Source organism: Pterocles gutturalis, unplaced genomic scaffold, assembly GCF_000699245.1.
Source record: "Pterocles gutturalis isolate BGI_N339 unplaced genomic scaffold, ASM69924v1 scaffold15621, whole genome shotgun sequence".
NCBI lineage: Eukaryota > Metazoa > Chordata > Aves > Pterocliformes > Pteroclidae > Pterocles > Pterocles gutturalis.
This window is the reverse complement of record NW_010105832.1, coordinates 1-13,239: the sequence shown is the minus strand read 5'-3', so window position 1 is coordinate 13,239 and position 13,239 is coordinate 1. Positions and strand designations below refer to the sequence as shown.

Genomic DNA, 13,239 nt, shown 5'->3' with positions numbered 1-13,239 from the left:
TGTAAGGGTTTTTTTGTTTGAAACAAAATGTTTTCTTCATTGATGTGAAGATACTGAACTCCATAGGCAGGATCCATGAAATTAAGTGTACAGCACTGAAAGTTTCCTTTTTGTGCCTCTTATGAATGCTAGCTGGCTATAATGACTATGTCTATGCAAAATTCAAAATAGAAAAAGACATAGTCATACTAAAGACAGCAATGATTTGACGTTTGATTTTCATATTATCATTAAAGGGGTAGTATAATGAGAAATTCTCATGTATACTGTATGTTCCAGGCAAGTAACTTGCGATGGTATTGAAAAACTTGTCAGTAGAAATATAACTAATCTATACACACTTTACTATCCATTCATAGTTAATTTAAAAATCTGTATTTTCAAAACAGTGTGAGTGAGGTTATGCTGTTATGAAGTGCTTGCATGAAAAGAGCTGTACACAGATAGACCAATGTGTTTTAGCTCAGGTTTAACTCTGTTTTTATGGTACAGATGTTGCACTCTGTTAGGCATCTGAACAGGACAGTGACGTGACTCATTTTTGTGGAGGAGCACGTTTTTGTTAATGTTCATTTAAAACTTCTTTGTTTCAAGGATTCATCATTTTATGAAGCACAAAGATAGGTATTTGAGACAGAGTTACTAGTTGTAGATCTTCAAGGACAGATTTTATAGTGTGTCTTTACTTAACCTTTGTGTTACAGCATGGATCATTATATGTTTAAAATACTCCGACGGTGAAGTAATGAATAGACACTTATGATCCTTTTGTGTAAAGATAGCAACACCTGAGCCAATAAAACCTTTAGAATTTGATCACAGTTTTCACAACATCTAGTTTACTTCCCAAAGATTAAAGCAGATTAGGAGCGAGACAAAGGATTAGTAACTTTAATGTTTTAATGTGATGCAATCCCTGTAGACATTGGTGATCACTGTCTTGTCAAAAATGCACAAAAGCGGCAGCCACTTCTTTGATTTGTCTCTTGTGTCTGGTTATTACAGTCTGAATTTCCCTGTTATTGAATAAATAAACTCATAATTTACATATCTAAATGGATTATATGCTTGTTTCCTAAACTGTTCTTAGCTCCTTCTTCTTTGCCTTAGATTGAAAGAGATTCAGATGAGTGAATATGATGCATCAACTTATGAAAGGTTCTCTGGAGCAGTCCGACGTCAAGTTCAGTCACTCCGCATCATCTTAGATAATCTTCAGGTAATCTTAGATTCACTGATAAAGGAATATGGTGAGCTCATTACATTAGGCCTCAAATACTATCCTGCCAGTATCCTGTTGGCATCTGACGATCATACCTTTGAGGGCTAAAAGCAGATCCAAGTTATAATCGTGGCTAGGAAAAACAGTCTCATATTACTATTTCAAAGACAGCTTTTGACATGTCTGATGAAAAATATTGCTGTTGAAGGCTACCAACCACTGGTATACATATAACTTAGTCTATTATTTAGTCACTGTTCTGTGTCTGATCTGTCTCCTTACTACAGCAATAAAACTGAAATATAGAAATAAATTATTTTGTGTGATAGACAGACTCCTCCTGGGTCAGAAAATCCAATCCCCTGGTATTGCAAGTTAAAAAGATAACATTCTTTTTTGCCTGATTTATGTCTTTAAGCCATTGTGACTATGACAATATTACCATAATCACATATATACACAGGGAACCATTAACTGGTTTTATTATGAATGTGTCAATTCAGAGAGCTCTTCATATAATTAACATGTAAGATGGTCATGATTAGGTGATTCATGCACCTAATATGTGTTTCGGTTCAGGACATAGACTTTTAGCTTTTAAAGACAGGTTTCAGTTGAAAAGTTTTAGATATAAATCTCAGGTTTTCCTACATCATTTGTATCTACATGCTTTTTTTTACCATGTTTCTAGCAGACATGCCATTGGAAGCACACTCTAGGTGTGAAGTGAATAAGTGAATCTTCAGTTTGAAGTCTTTTTTCAGTCTGCCTTGTCTATTCCTTGGAGACAAAATTCTTACATTCAGGGATCACATTAATCATAATCAAAATATAACATACTTTAATATAATGAGACATATGCTGTTGCTTTGTTAAAAAGGTCATTTTAATATCAAGGCAAAGTCTTATAAGCCTCAGTATTTTGTGAGATTTTGCTAACTTCCTGGCAAAATCTGCAACAGCTAACCACAAAGCTAGTAAATGTGCTTTATGATGAAAAACTCAGAATTTGGAAAAGCTAGCTCATAGAATAAGAGCAATATTGAAAGCAAATTTTTAACTTTATAAATTTTTATAAAGATTTTGATAGGTTTTTTTATTAGAAGGTGCACTAGGAAAATGAAGATAAATGATAGCAGAAGTTACTTAGTTGCAAAATGCTTGCTGTTAATTGGGAAGCTGAGTCCAAGCACATTTCACGTTATCTTTTTGAGAAAAAAAAAATTATTTGAATTCTTCGGCATGGTAAGTCATTCAGTCCTCATGAAGGACTATGCCTCTGGCTCCCCTTTTTTCTGTATAGTCCTGTGTACACCATGGATTCTTAGCTCAAACTGTTTTCTTTCTGTTATCAGTCAGACATTCCTCATTTTTCAAATAAGAAGTCAATGGCACAGTCAATTGCAGTAAACTTTGCAGCTGAGATGTCTGTGTGTTTTTAACTTTGTGAAAATCCCAAATTACCTTCTCAGCAGAGAACACTTTTGGCTTTTTAAAAATGCTTTGCGTTTGCTTTGTTCAAGCTCAATGTTCACATAATGGAAGTATATTTTCCATGTTTATTTAACCTGGATTTTCTTTTCAACATATGCCTTCTTATTGTTAGGTTTGTGGATTTTTTTTAAAAAAATATGTTCCTTTGATTCAATTTTACATCCCAAGAATCAAGAGTCTGGGATTCACGTCCAGTTGTCAATGGCTCACAAAAATTAGTTGCTGCAGAAAGAGATGTTTGGAATAGGCTCATCCTTGAAAGTGACACATAAATACAGTCTGAGAATGTAATTTTGTTGTTCATTTTACCTTGCATAACTCACTGATCTCTGCCAGCTCTTTGAACAACATTAGCAAAACATTCTGAGTTGTTGTTTAACTTCTGCAGAAGTAGCAAAGCCAGAAGTCCAGGGAATCCAGTCAATGATGAGCTTTCTTCTCTCTCCTAATGCTGACCAACTCCTGAGTAATGCTTGTCTATCTGAACTTCAGATTCAAAAGCTTATGATCAGTCAGTGACTCAGAAAGGTCTTTTTAGATTTTGGATGACTTGCCTTCCAGAAAGTATTTCTCTTTTTATTGATTATTACAGAGGGAATCTGGGGCGGCTGTCCCTGTAGCTTCTGAGCATCGTTTAGGCACCTGCATTTAAACTGGGCAGAGCTGAGCCTGAGTCACTAATTTAGACTGTGTGGGAACTGTCTGGTCATAGCAGCAAGAATAAAATAGTGGCAGCCCTGTAATAAACATGCCTCAGAGAGCTGACGATGCAAAAAACTCTGTGCCCCCTCAGCAGTAGTTTTCTGATTTCAGCAGCTAAGGGAACATATGCATAACATTTTCCCAGAAACAAATGCAGACCACAACTGGGAGTATTTCATACCATCCTATACCATTGCAACTTATATATTTAGATGTAGTCACTTCCTATACACAACTTTTTCTGTGATATTTACAGACATCACAGTTACACTTTGTGTGTTTTTTTGTAAATATGCCTTTGATATCTTTCAGTTTGTGATGGGTTAGCCCTTGGCTGGGGGCCAAAACCACACACCCACTCACACAATCGCCCCCCCAGCCGAGGATAGGGGAGAAAGTTAAAGGGGTAAAGGGAAAAAAGGACTAGTGGGTTGAGATAAGGACAATTTAATAACTAAACTACAATAATATTGAAAATAATACTATATACAAATGTACAAATGAGGGATACCCAGTGATACTGCCCCCCCACCTGATGACCAAAGGCTCAGCCTGTTCCCAGCTGACGATCCCGGAGCAGGGAGAGTCCCGAAACTACACTCACGATTCGCCCAGGCAGGGGGTGCACCACTCCTGGAGGCACTCACGGAACGGAGATAACAGGCTGAGCATCCCAGACCGAGAGCTGACCGGGGTGTGGGGGGGAAAGGCCTTGAGAGAGCGGCCACCTGGGGCGAGATGATCTGGAGCCAAGAGAGATCCGGAAACTAAAGGGACCCAGAACAAAAAGGGACGATCTTCCAGAGGGTCCTCACCTATATACTGGGCATGACGTGTATGTTATGGAATAGATTATTGGCTATTCTGAGTCTCAATCTGAACCTGAGATCAGATCCTAGGCTAGTAACCGAGCTGTGTTTCCTCCCTCGTCTGCCAACCTTGGCAGCAGCACAAAACATCGCTTCTTATCAGCTTTCTTCTGAGCACAAATCCAAAACACAGCCTCTTGCTAGCTATTATGAAGAAAGTTTAACTCTGTCTCTGCTTAACCCAGGACACAGTTAAAAGAATTCCTGCAGTGGTGTATTGTGATCAGCCATTGCCATGCTGATAAGATATGGTATCTAGCTCATTTTTCTAATTTCAAAAGCAACACAATGAATATGTATGGAATATTTTGTCTTCGGTATGGTCACAGCTTATTGCAATAGTAATGGGTTGTATGCCCTTTCTAGTAAAATATCAAAACAGGGTATATATTGTGAATACTTTTAAACTTATTTTGCTTTTAAGCAAAGAATATAGTGAAAATTATATATTGAAAATGCTTTGAAGCTTTTCTGTAATATATATGTGCATTGTATAATACACATGCTTAAGGGGATTTTTTTTCAGTTTTTATAAAATGAAATAAATTCTTATGAATTCTGCATGGGAGAGGCAGATGGTAAGTTTTGGAAAGAGGTTAGGTCAGATTTTGTTGGCATTCTTTCCTGTTTTAGGAGGGAATGTCAACTCTGTGTTTCTCCAATAAAATTTCAACTCAAGTACTGGCTTTTGTTGCCTAAGCTTCAAAAGGTATTCAATGGTTTTTAACTATGTCCATAAGTTTAAAGCAATTTGCTTCTCACACTGCTGTTCCTTGAACAGAAAATACCCACAAAGCTAAAGCATGATCAATTAAAACAGTCATGAAACTAGTTGAGAATTTGCTCAATGAAGCCCAAACTTTATAATCTGTTGTTTGTCCCTCCTGCCTGCTGAAAGGAAGCAAATAACAAAAATTTGACAAAACAGAAGTCCTAAGGAAGTGTTAAGGATCTACCTCTGTTCCAGTACTTATAGTGGCTAAGATGACTAGGAACAAAGTCATTTCATCAGCATCATCTTGAAAGGTGCATGATTCATTGCAGACAGGCTCTGCTCACTCGGCAGCATGTTGCCTCCAGGAGCATTTTTTTAATGTTTAGTTGGAGTGTTGTTGAAATTTGCCATGGGTTATCCTACTGTGTATTTCACATCAGGAAAGCTCCTATAGCGTGACATTTTGGTGGAGCATGTAGAGGTCACTTGGAATTTGCAGGTATCTTTTTGCGCTGTTACATGACTCTCTGGGGAACAAAGGAATTGATGATCCTATGGAAGAAGGAACTTCACATTTCATCCCAAGAGTATTTAATAATAGTGGAAACTCCTAGTTGGTGGTGCAAACAAACTCATAGATGCCCCACTGCTGAAGTAGGTTAAAGCTAGGTTAACTGTAGCACCATGAAAATGTATCAGAGGGCACAACTGACTGAATTCACAATGTAAGAATTTGCACTTTCCCCTTCTGGGATTTCCTAAAAGGCTGATGTTTCCATGTATTGGCATTGTTTTTGCCTCCCATCAGGAAGCATCTGTAAAGCTTTTGACACTACCTAACTAAAAAAAAACTGTGTTTGTCACAGTTATATAAATTCTATACTGTAGAAGTAATTAATCAAAACATTTTCCTTGTGTCTTTGTACTCTTTCTGCCCACTTATTTTCATAGGCAAGTAGTCCTTAAGTCTTAACTATAGGCCATAGACAGTAGTTTAGAACTCCTTCTTCCATGCACATCAAAAAGAAAAACTCATAGATTTTGGCCAAAGCAAAATCAAGGATTCTCTGAGCCTTAAGAAGCCGTCATCTGACTGCTCAGACTGTTCAAAATTATAAAGATTCATCCTCTCAAATCCCAGGCCTGCAGTTTACTGGGGATTTGTAATGTAACACTTCCTGCTCATCAGGGAGCAACTGATTTTCATTCCTGAGAACCAATGGGCAAGGCAGTTTGTGTCCTGCTGGATATTTGATTTTCTTCCAGCTGCTGACCAGCAATTTGCTGAGAGTGCAAAAGCACTATACATATATAAATTTAAAATCTTTCCTTGCTGGGCTTACTACTAGGATGAGCAACTTCAACCTGAAGATTTAAGCAGAAATGAAATAAACCATGAAACCCATCTGTGCAGACTTTACTGTCTTTAGATGGATTTTATATATTATGAGCCATGATGTAGCTATCCTTTGAAAACATTCTTAAATATGTTGCTTATAATATTAAAACACTTGAGTCTTCAATCTTAACTGCTTGCTTCTATGTACAGGAGTTCCATGAATATTTGAGTTCTTGGATTGTAATGCATCTTCATCAAGTCAGGCTGTAGATAACCAGTGTCCTTTTAAATAAAAGAAAAGAAGCATTTAGTGGACTGTCTCTTGAGTATTGCAGTTTTCAAGGTATTTTAAAATAGAAAAATAGTTTATTGTTAATATTATTTTAAAAGAAACCACTTACCATTACCTAAGGTGAATACTACTTAGTTTTACCTTTAAGTCATCCAATGTTTTTTTCTTGCACTGCTTGGATGGAGAACACATAACAAATGGTCAGTTATGCATGTCCCTCTGGTTTTATCTATTTCTGCACAGGCTTGTTACACAGATTTCCAGTATATTTGCAAGAAAAAATGTTAACATTTCTGCAGTCCACAGTTAAAGTCCCGTATATGAAATAAATTTAAAAACACAAAATTACAGAAGGAACATGTTATTTGTCAGTGTTAATTTTTTCTTTCAGAGAAAAAGAACAGGACAGCCATGAAAATACATTTGGTTTCCTTCGACTTGTACTAAAACTATCACATCATTGCAAAGAAAATTCATGCTTATGTCATGTTCATCAGATCTTAAACATACAATCACTTCACTGAGTGAATTAAGGTTTCTTTTCTGTTATAGGCCAAGGGTAAGGAAAGACAATGGCTGAGACACCAAGCTGTTGGAGAGCTAGATGATGCCAAAATCATTGATGGACTGACAGGAGAAAAAGCCATATATAAACGACGGGGAGAACTTGAGCCACAAGTAAGTATCCAAAAAGTAGAAGAGAAAGGTGGGGAAAAGCTTAAATGGTTTGCTGGTTTTATAGTGGTTGTACAACATCTCTGTTTGGAGTTTGAGTAAGTTACAGGGATGAGAAGCTCAGAAGAATCATCTCTGGCTTGGGAAGTCCCTGGTACAGGGGCAACCACAGGATGGAAAATTTGCTTTACCTCTTCCATACTTATTATCTGTTGGCCACTCTCAGAGATAGGATGCTGACCTAGGCAGTGTTTTGGTTTGATTCAATGCAACAGTTTTTATGTTCTTATCTTATATTTTAATGAGCTGAAGTCAATTAGCAGAAAACACTTGTTTGTTTTTCTAAGAAAAAGGAAAATATTTTCTCACTAGTTTAATTTAATTTAATTTTTGTTAAGAAATACCCTGATACCTTAGGAAATTTAAATAAAAAATAGTGTTTTACAAATGACTTCTCTTTATTCCATGATATGCAAAGAATTTCAACTTCCACAGATTCTCAGATTTACAACAATAAAAATTATAATGTGAAAAAAAGTGTGAGGAAAACCCATTAAGATACTATTAAAGTTGTCCGTCCTATGGCTCAATTCAGCCATTCCTTAGAAGACATTATGGTTATTATGTGAGACATTATGTGAGTCACCAACAGAGAAACCACTTGAATCAGACCAACAAAACCTGGCCAAAACTGGTAGGGATAGTCCATAATATTTAACAGTAATACTTAATGACAGATTGCAATTTTTAACTACACGAATAATAATTTTTTTTTAATAGTTGAGTAGAACATCTTTTTACATGTCAGCTACCCGCATCTGATGAAACCCTGGTATTATTTTTTATGCTACTTGGACCTGATGTCTGTTGCTTTGAACAGTTTATGGAACTTGGCACTGTGTGAAAGATCAATATGGGAAAAGTGATTAGATCTTCATTTATCATGTTTTTCAAAATGTATTTATTCCATGTATCAATTTTAAGGCTTTGTAAAAATAGTTCAATTAGGAAAAAAAAGGACACCTTTAATTTTTGAATAAAAACCAAAATAAATGTAGGATTTAATGGACCCTCTCTCTCCCTTTGTTTTTGGGAGGACAGAGATGCCACAGTCCATTAAAAGAATGATTAAAAGCATAAAGCACACAAATTCTTGCAACTCTTTACAGCTAAAAGAAATATTTTATTTATTTGGTTTTAATATGACTGGTTTTTTGCTAGATTGTCTTTAATAGCCTTATACTTCAATCCAGACTAATCTCATTGCACACTAAATAAAACACCTCCCTTGAATGTACTGTGCCAAAAATTGTTAAAACATATGGGGATTGTTTTCAGGAAAAAATAATGGTTTCAGCATCAGAATAAAGAAGAAACTAGATGAAGTTTTCAAATATTTTTGGAATGTTATTAACCTCAGCAGACAAGTTTTTACCGTCTTATACAGGTCCCTGTTAGTACCATAAGCCAAGGAAAAGCATTTCCATTATAAGCCTTGGCAGAAAGAGCAAATCTGAGTGTCTCTTTATTGAAATAAAATGTTAAGAATCAAAACTGAGACAGAAAAAATTATTTTCCTGACAAGCATGTGTGGAATTTTTTGAGGTATTTTGTTTCCTTGAAGGTGGGGGGAAAGACTGAGTTGAAGTATCTGTCAAGTAACTGGTTTGAAACAGTTAGAAAAAACGTTAAAATGTTTTTGTTCTTTTTTTTCTAAATAAACAGTTTTTGCTGGATAAAAGTTCCTTGCTTCGCAGTGTGTTGGTTTCTCTTTCTGAAATGTTTTATCATTACTGATGTTTAGCTTTCCCATTTATATTGTTTTTTTTTCTGCTATTTTTTCCCTTACAGCCTGGGAGCCCCCAGCAGAAACCTAAACGCTTGCGCCTGGTGGTGGATGTTTCGGGTAGCATGTACCGCTTTAATGGGGTGGATGGACGACTGGAACGCTCCATGGAGGCTGTCTGCATGGTCATGGAAGCTTTTGAGAATTATGAGCACAAATTCAAGGTAATTACAGCTGGGCTTGGAGCTTTGTGGTTATTGCACAGGCTGTGTGGAGCAGTGGAAAAGGTGTTTCAGCAGTCAGTCTAGCCAAAGAACATTATTCATTCCTGCAAGGGAATAAAGACATTAATCTATTTCTAACAGCCTGAAAAATAATACTAGTGAATGGATAAGAAACATTACATGCTTCAGCAGGGAAGTGAAATTTGCTGCCTTTTTCTGTATTTATCTTTTTATTTGTTTCTTTGAGCAGAAGTGCTTATGCTTACAGAACACAAATAAATATAAGCTTCAGGACATGCAAAGGCGTCCTGCCTTTCCATTTGTCCAGAGTACAGACAGCAGTACTTTGTCACAGGAAAAGACCAAACTTCTTTGTTCTTTACTTGTGTTCTCTTCCAGTTACCTGAAAGCAAGAAAATAATTTCTTGTACTGAAAGATATTAGGTTCCAAATGCAGGCTCCAAAATGGTAGCCTGCAAAGGAAATGTAAATAAATTTTATACACTTTTTTGTCTCAGTAAGACTAAACAAGGTCTAGGGTATGTTTCTTTAACCTTAAAAATGACAGGAATGGCCAGTTATTGACAAACTCAGTGTTTAATGGAAGAATAAAGATGTCCAATGCCTTTACTGAAGAGCTTCTCAAACATAAGACTGAACAAAATGTAAAATCTCCTTACAGAATTCATAAAAAACTTAGCCCACATCAATTCAGACAGGTCTCCTTCATGTTGTTCCTCCAACAGCACAATCCTACAGATTACTGTTCTTCTGTAGAATCTACTGTACAAAACCAGGCCATGCAGAGGCACGTACTGCTAGAATGTTTGTAAAGCACAATCATGCAGACCTCCATTTGTTGGGGAAAAGAATATAGAAAGGAGACAGGCATTATGTTTTTAGCTTACTTTCCTAAGGAAACGAGGCATGTGCTACCATACTCTCTGGCAGTAATGCCTTCTTCCCTTTAAACATGGTTAAACAGAGTATGTTGCACAATTTCAGACAGATTTGAAACCGTGGTTTTGTACCCAAAGACACTAAATTCTTGCAAATGTCATGGAAATAGGCCAGGTAGAGAGTGAAGCTCTGTATTCTTGTTGGAGGAAAATGCTGTGACCAAAAGCTTAGACCTTAGCCCAGAGAAGCCATGTGGGAACTCAACTGTAATTAAGAAAATCATGGGAAATGAGGGGTTTATTGGTTCAGCTGCTCATGTATCTCATGCTCACTGCTAATAGAAAAGTTAATGACAAATATTAACAGGGGCATGTAATTATACAACACAATTTGTGTAGCTTGGTGAACCAGGCATATCTGAGGAACACGCATATTAGTATGGCCAAATGCAGGATCATCCACAAAGGAAGACAAAATAGAAGTAGTGGACACAAGGATAAATATGACATATTAGGGTATAGCCAGCATGGGTTTTGTAAAGGGAAGTAATGCATTCTGAAGAGTCTCCGAGTATGTGACAAGCAAGGTTGATTGATAGAGTCTCCTTACGCATTTGACAGAGTCCCTCACCTGAGGCTCAGGGAGAAATGATGCAGCTTTGGGGATGAAGGGGAGAGCCTTCAGATGAATTAACTACTGCTAAAAGTACAGAAAACAGGCTGAGTCATCATTTTTTAGAGTGAAGAAGTGAAGAACTGTGTCACTGGTGGAACTGTGTTGGGATTTGTGCCAGAGCCATGTTGTTATGTCATTCTGTATATTCTTAAGTCATCTTAAGTAAAAGGGGATGAATAGTGAGGTGAAAAAATTTGCTGGTGGTACGAAGTTATTTGTGAAAACAAAAGGGAAAATCCAGCTGCAAGAAGTTGAAGAAGGACCATGAATGGTGACTGGGAAATAAAATAGTAGATGGTATTCAGTGCTATTAAATGTAAAGTGCTGCAGATGGGAGAAAACTATTCTGATTTCAAATACACAGTGAGGACGTCTCGGCTATCTGATGGTGCTCACTCTCAGCTATATATTAGTGCTCAACAAAGAAATCTTGTAATTATGCTGTATGCTTCTTTGAGCACTCACTGCCCACCAGCTGTCAAAAAAGCTAATTGAATGTTAGAGACTTATTAGCAAAAGAACAGAGAATAAAGCAGAATGTCAATGTAAACTTCCATAGTGCATTCACATCAGGAGTAATGCATGTAACTTTGGTCCTCCATCTCACAAAAGTTCTTGTAGAGCTGAAAAAGAAGAGAGGGTGACAAAGATTACAAAGGGTGTGGAAGTACGTCTCTACAAGCAATGGCTAAGAAGGCCAGAGCTGCTCAGTTTGGAGGAGATGAAAATCAAGGAGATGATAAAAATCTTGAGTAAAATGGAAATGGTGACTAGGGAACAGTTTTTCATTCTGTTCTACTACAGGCATTCTGCTCTTGTTATGAACAACGATTTATTTCACATTTACACAACAGAAGACAGTGGCTTGGAAGGTGGTGACACTGAAAAAAAAGATATAGTGCAGTGGTGGATAACCAGCTGTCCTTAATTCCAGGGCAGCTCTATATCTGAGAACCCAGACGTGACCTTCAGGTGCATGGTAAAGGAATAACATATAGAAGTAGACAGACAGACAGCCCACACTGAAGAATTAGTAAAATCATTAAGAACAGCCTTCAGTTCTGGGATTTTAAAATCTGTTTCATTACTTTTCAAATCCCTCTGTGTCTATTACAGATGATTATATTTTGCTTGGCAATAGCTGCTATTGGCCAGTGTTTTGCCCGGCACACAGATGAAACACTGTATTTGGCCATGCAAAGAGCTCAAAAGGCAGTTAGTTGTAATGGTAAATGTGCCTCTCTAACTACCACTAACCACTTATAAAAACACTTAAAAAACCATGTGCAGTTGTTAGATGTGAAAATTGCCGCTCTTTGATGATAGTAAAACGGGAATAGTAATGTTATCCTTACAATCTCGGAGCTAAAGAGAGCTGTAAGGCAAATTAATGTAACAGTGATGAGGAAGATGCTGGAAATTTTAGTGACATACCAAGGAAGAAAAGTTGTTATCAGCTTCTACATCTGTTCAACTTCAATTGCCTCTGGGGTAACTCTCCTCCCTTTAAGGGCTTCATCCACTGGATAGAGAACTTAGGAGGGGCCAGTTACAGCCCCTTGATTCAAGTCTGGCCAGCTCCAGCGTGAGCTCTATCAACTTCAGAGCTGCTTTTGCCCAAGAGAAGAAAAGTATTTTTCTTCCTCCACATCTGTGCTGCCTGACTGGGATTTGATTTTCTCTAAGCATAGTATCTACAAGAGTAGACCAGAGATGACTAGGACAGCACACAGCGTGAGGCTTTATGTTTCACTGGCCACTGAAGTCATCCCCAAAAGCAAGCACAAATAGAGGCAGTTATTAGCTAGTCATGTTTGAACCATATTCTTACCATGATCCAATGATTAGGCTAAAATATCTCTTTGAGTGCACCCTCAGCAAGTTTGCCGATGACACCAAGCTGTGTGGTGTGGTGGACACACTGGAGGGAAGGGATGCCATCCAGAGGGACCTTGATGGGCTTGAGACGTGGGCCCGTGCCAGCCTCATGAAATTTAACAAGGCCAAGTGCAAGGTCCTGCACGTGGGTCAATGCAATCCCAAGCACAAATACAGGCTGGGTGGAGAATGGATAGAGAGCAGCTCTGAGGAGAAGGACTTGGGGGTATTGGTGGATGAGAAGCTCAACATGAGCCGGCAGTGTGCGCTTACAGCCCAGAAAGCCAACCGTGTCCTGGGCTGCATTAAAAGACAAAGGAGGTGATTCTCCCCCTCTCCTTTGCTCTCGTGAGACCCCACCTGGGTACTGTGTTCAGATGTGGGGACTCGAACATAAAAAAGACCTGGACCTCTTGGAGAGAGTCCAGGGGAGAGCCATAAAATTGGTCAGAGGCCTGGAGCACCTCC

At 37.8% G+C, this 13,239-nt stretch overlaps 1 protein-coding gene across 1 annotated transcript in view; it reads left to right on the top strand.

Annotated features, from left to right (window-relative positions):
* VWA8 (von Willebrand factor A domain containing 8) overlaps positions 1–10,763 on the top strand; it is a gene marked incomplete at both ends in the record, with an annotated part of 133,752 nt that extends 122,989 nt beyond the window's left edge. Inside the window, 4 exons of the mRNA XM_010087550.1 lie at positions 1,111–1,219; positions 7,186–7,311; positions 9,160–9,318; positions 10,714–10,763. Coding sequence (XP_010085852.1) covers positions 1,111–1,219; positions 7,186–7,311; positions 9,160–9,318; positions 10,714–10,763 — 444 coding nt within the window. The remainder of the gene's footprint in view (positions 1–1,110; positions 1,220–7,185; positions 7,312–9,159; positions 9,319–10,713) is intronic.
* Between the last annotated feature and the right edge of the window lie 2,476 nt (positions 10,764–13,239).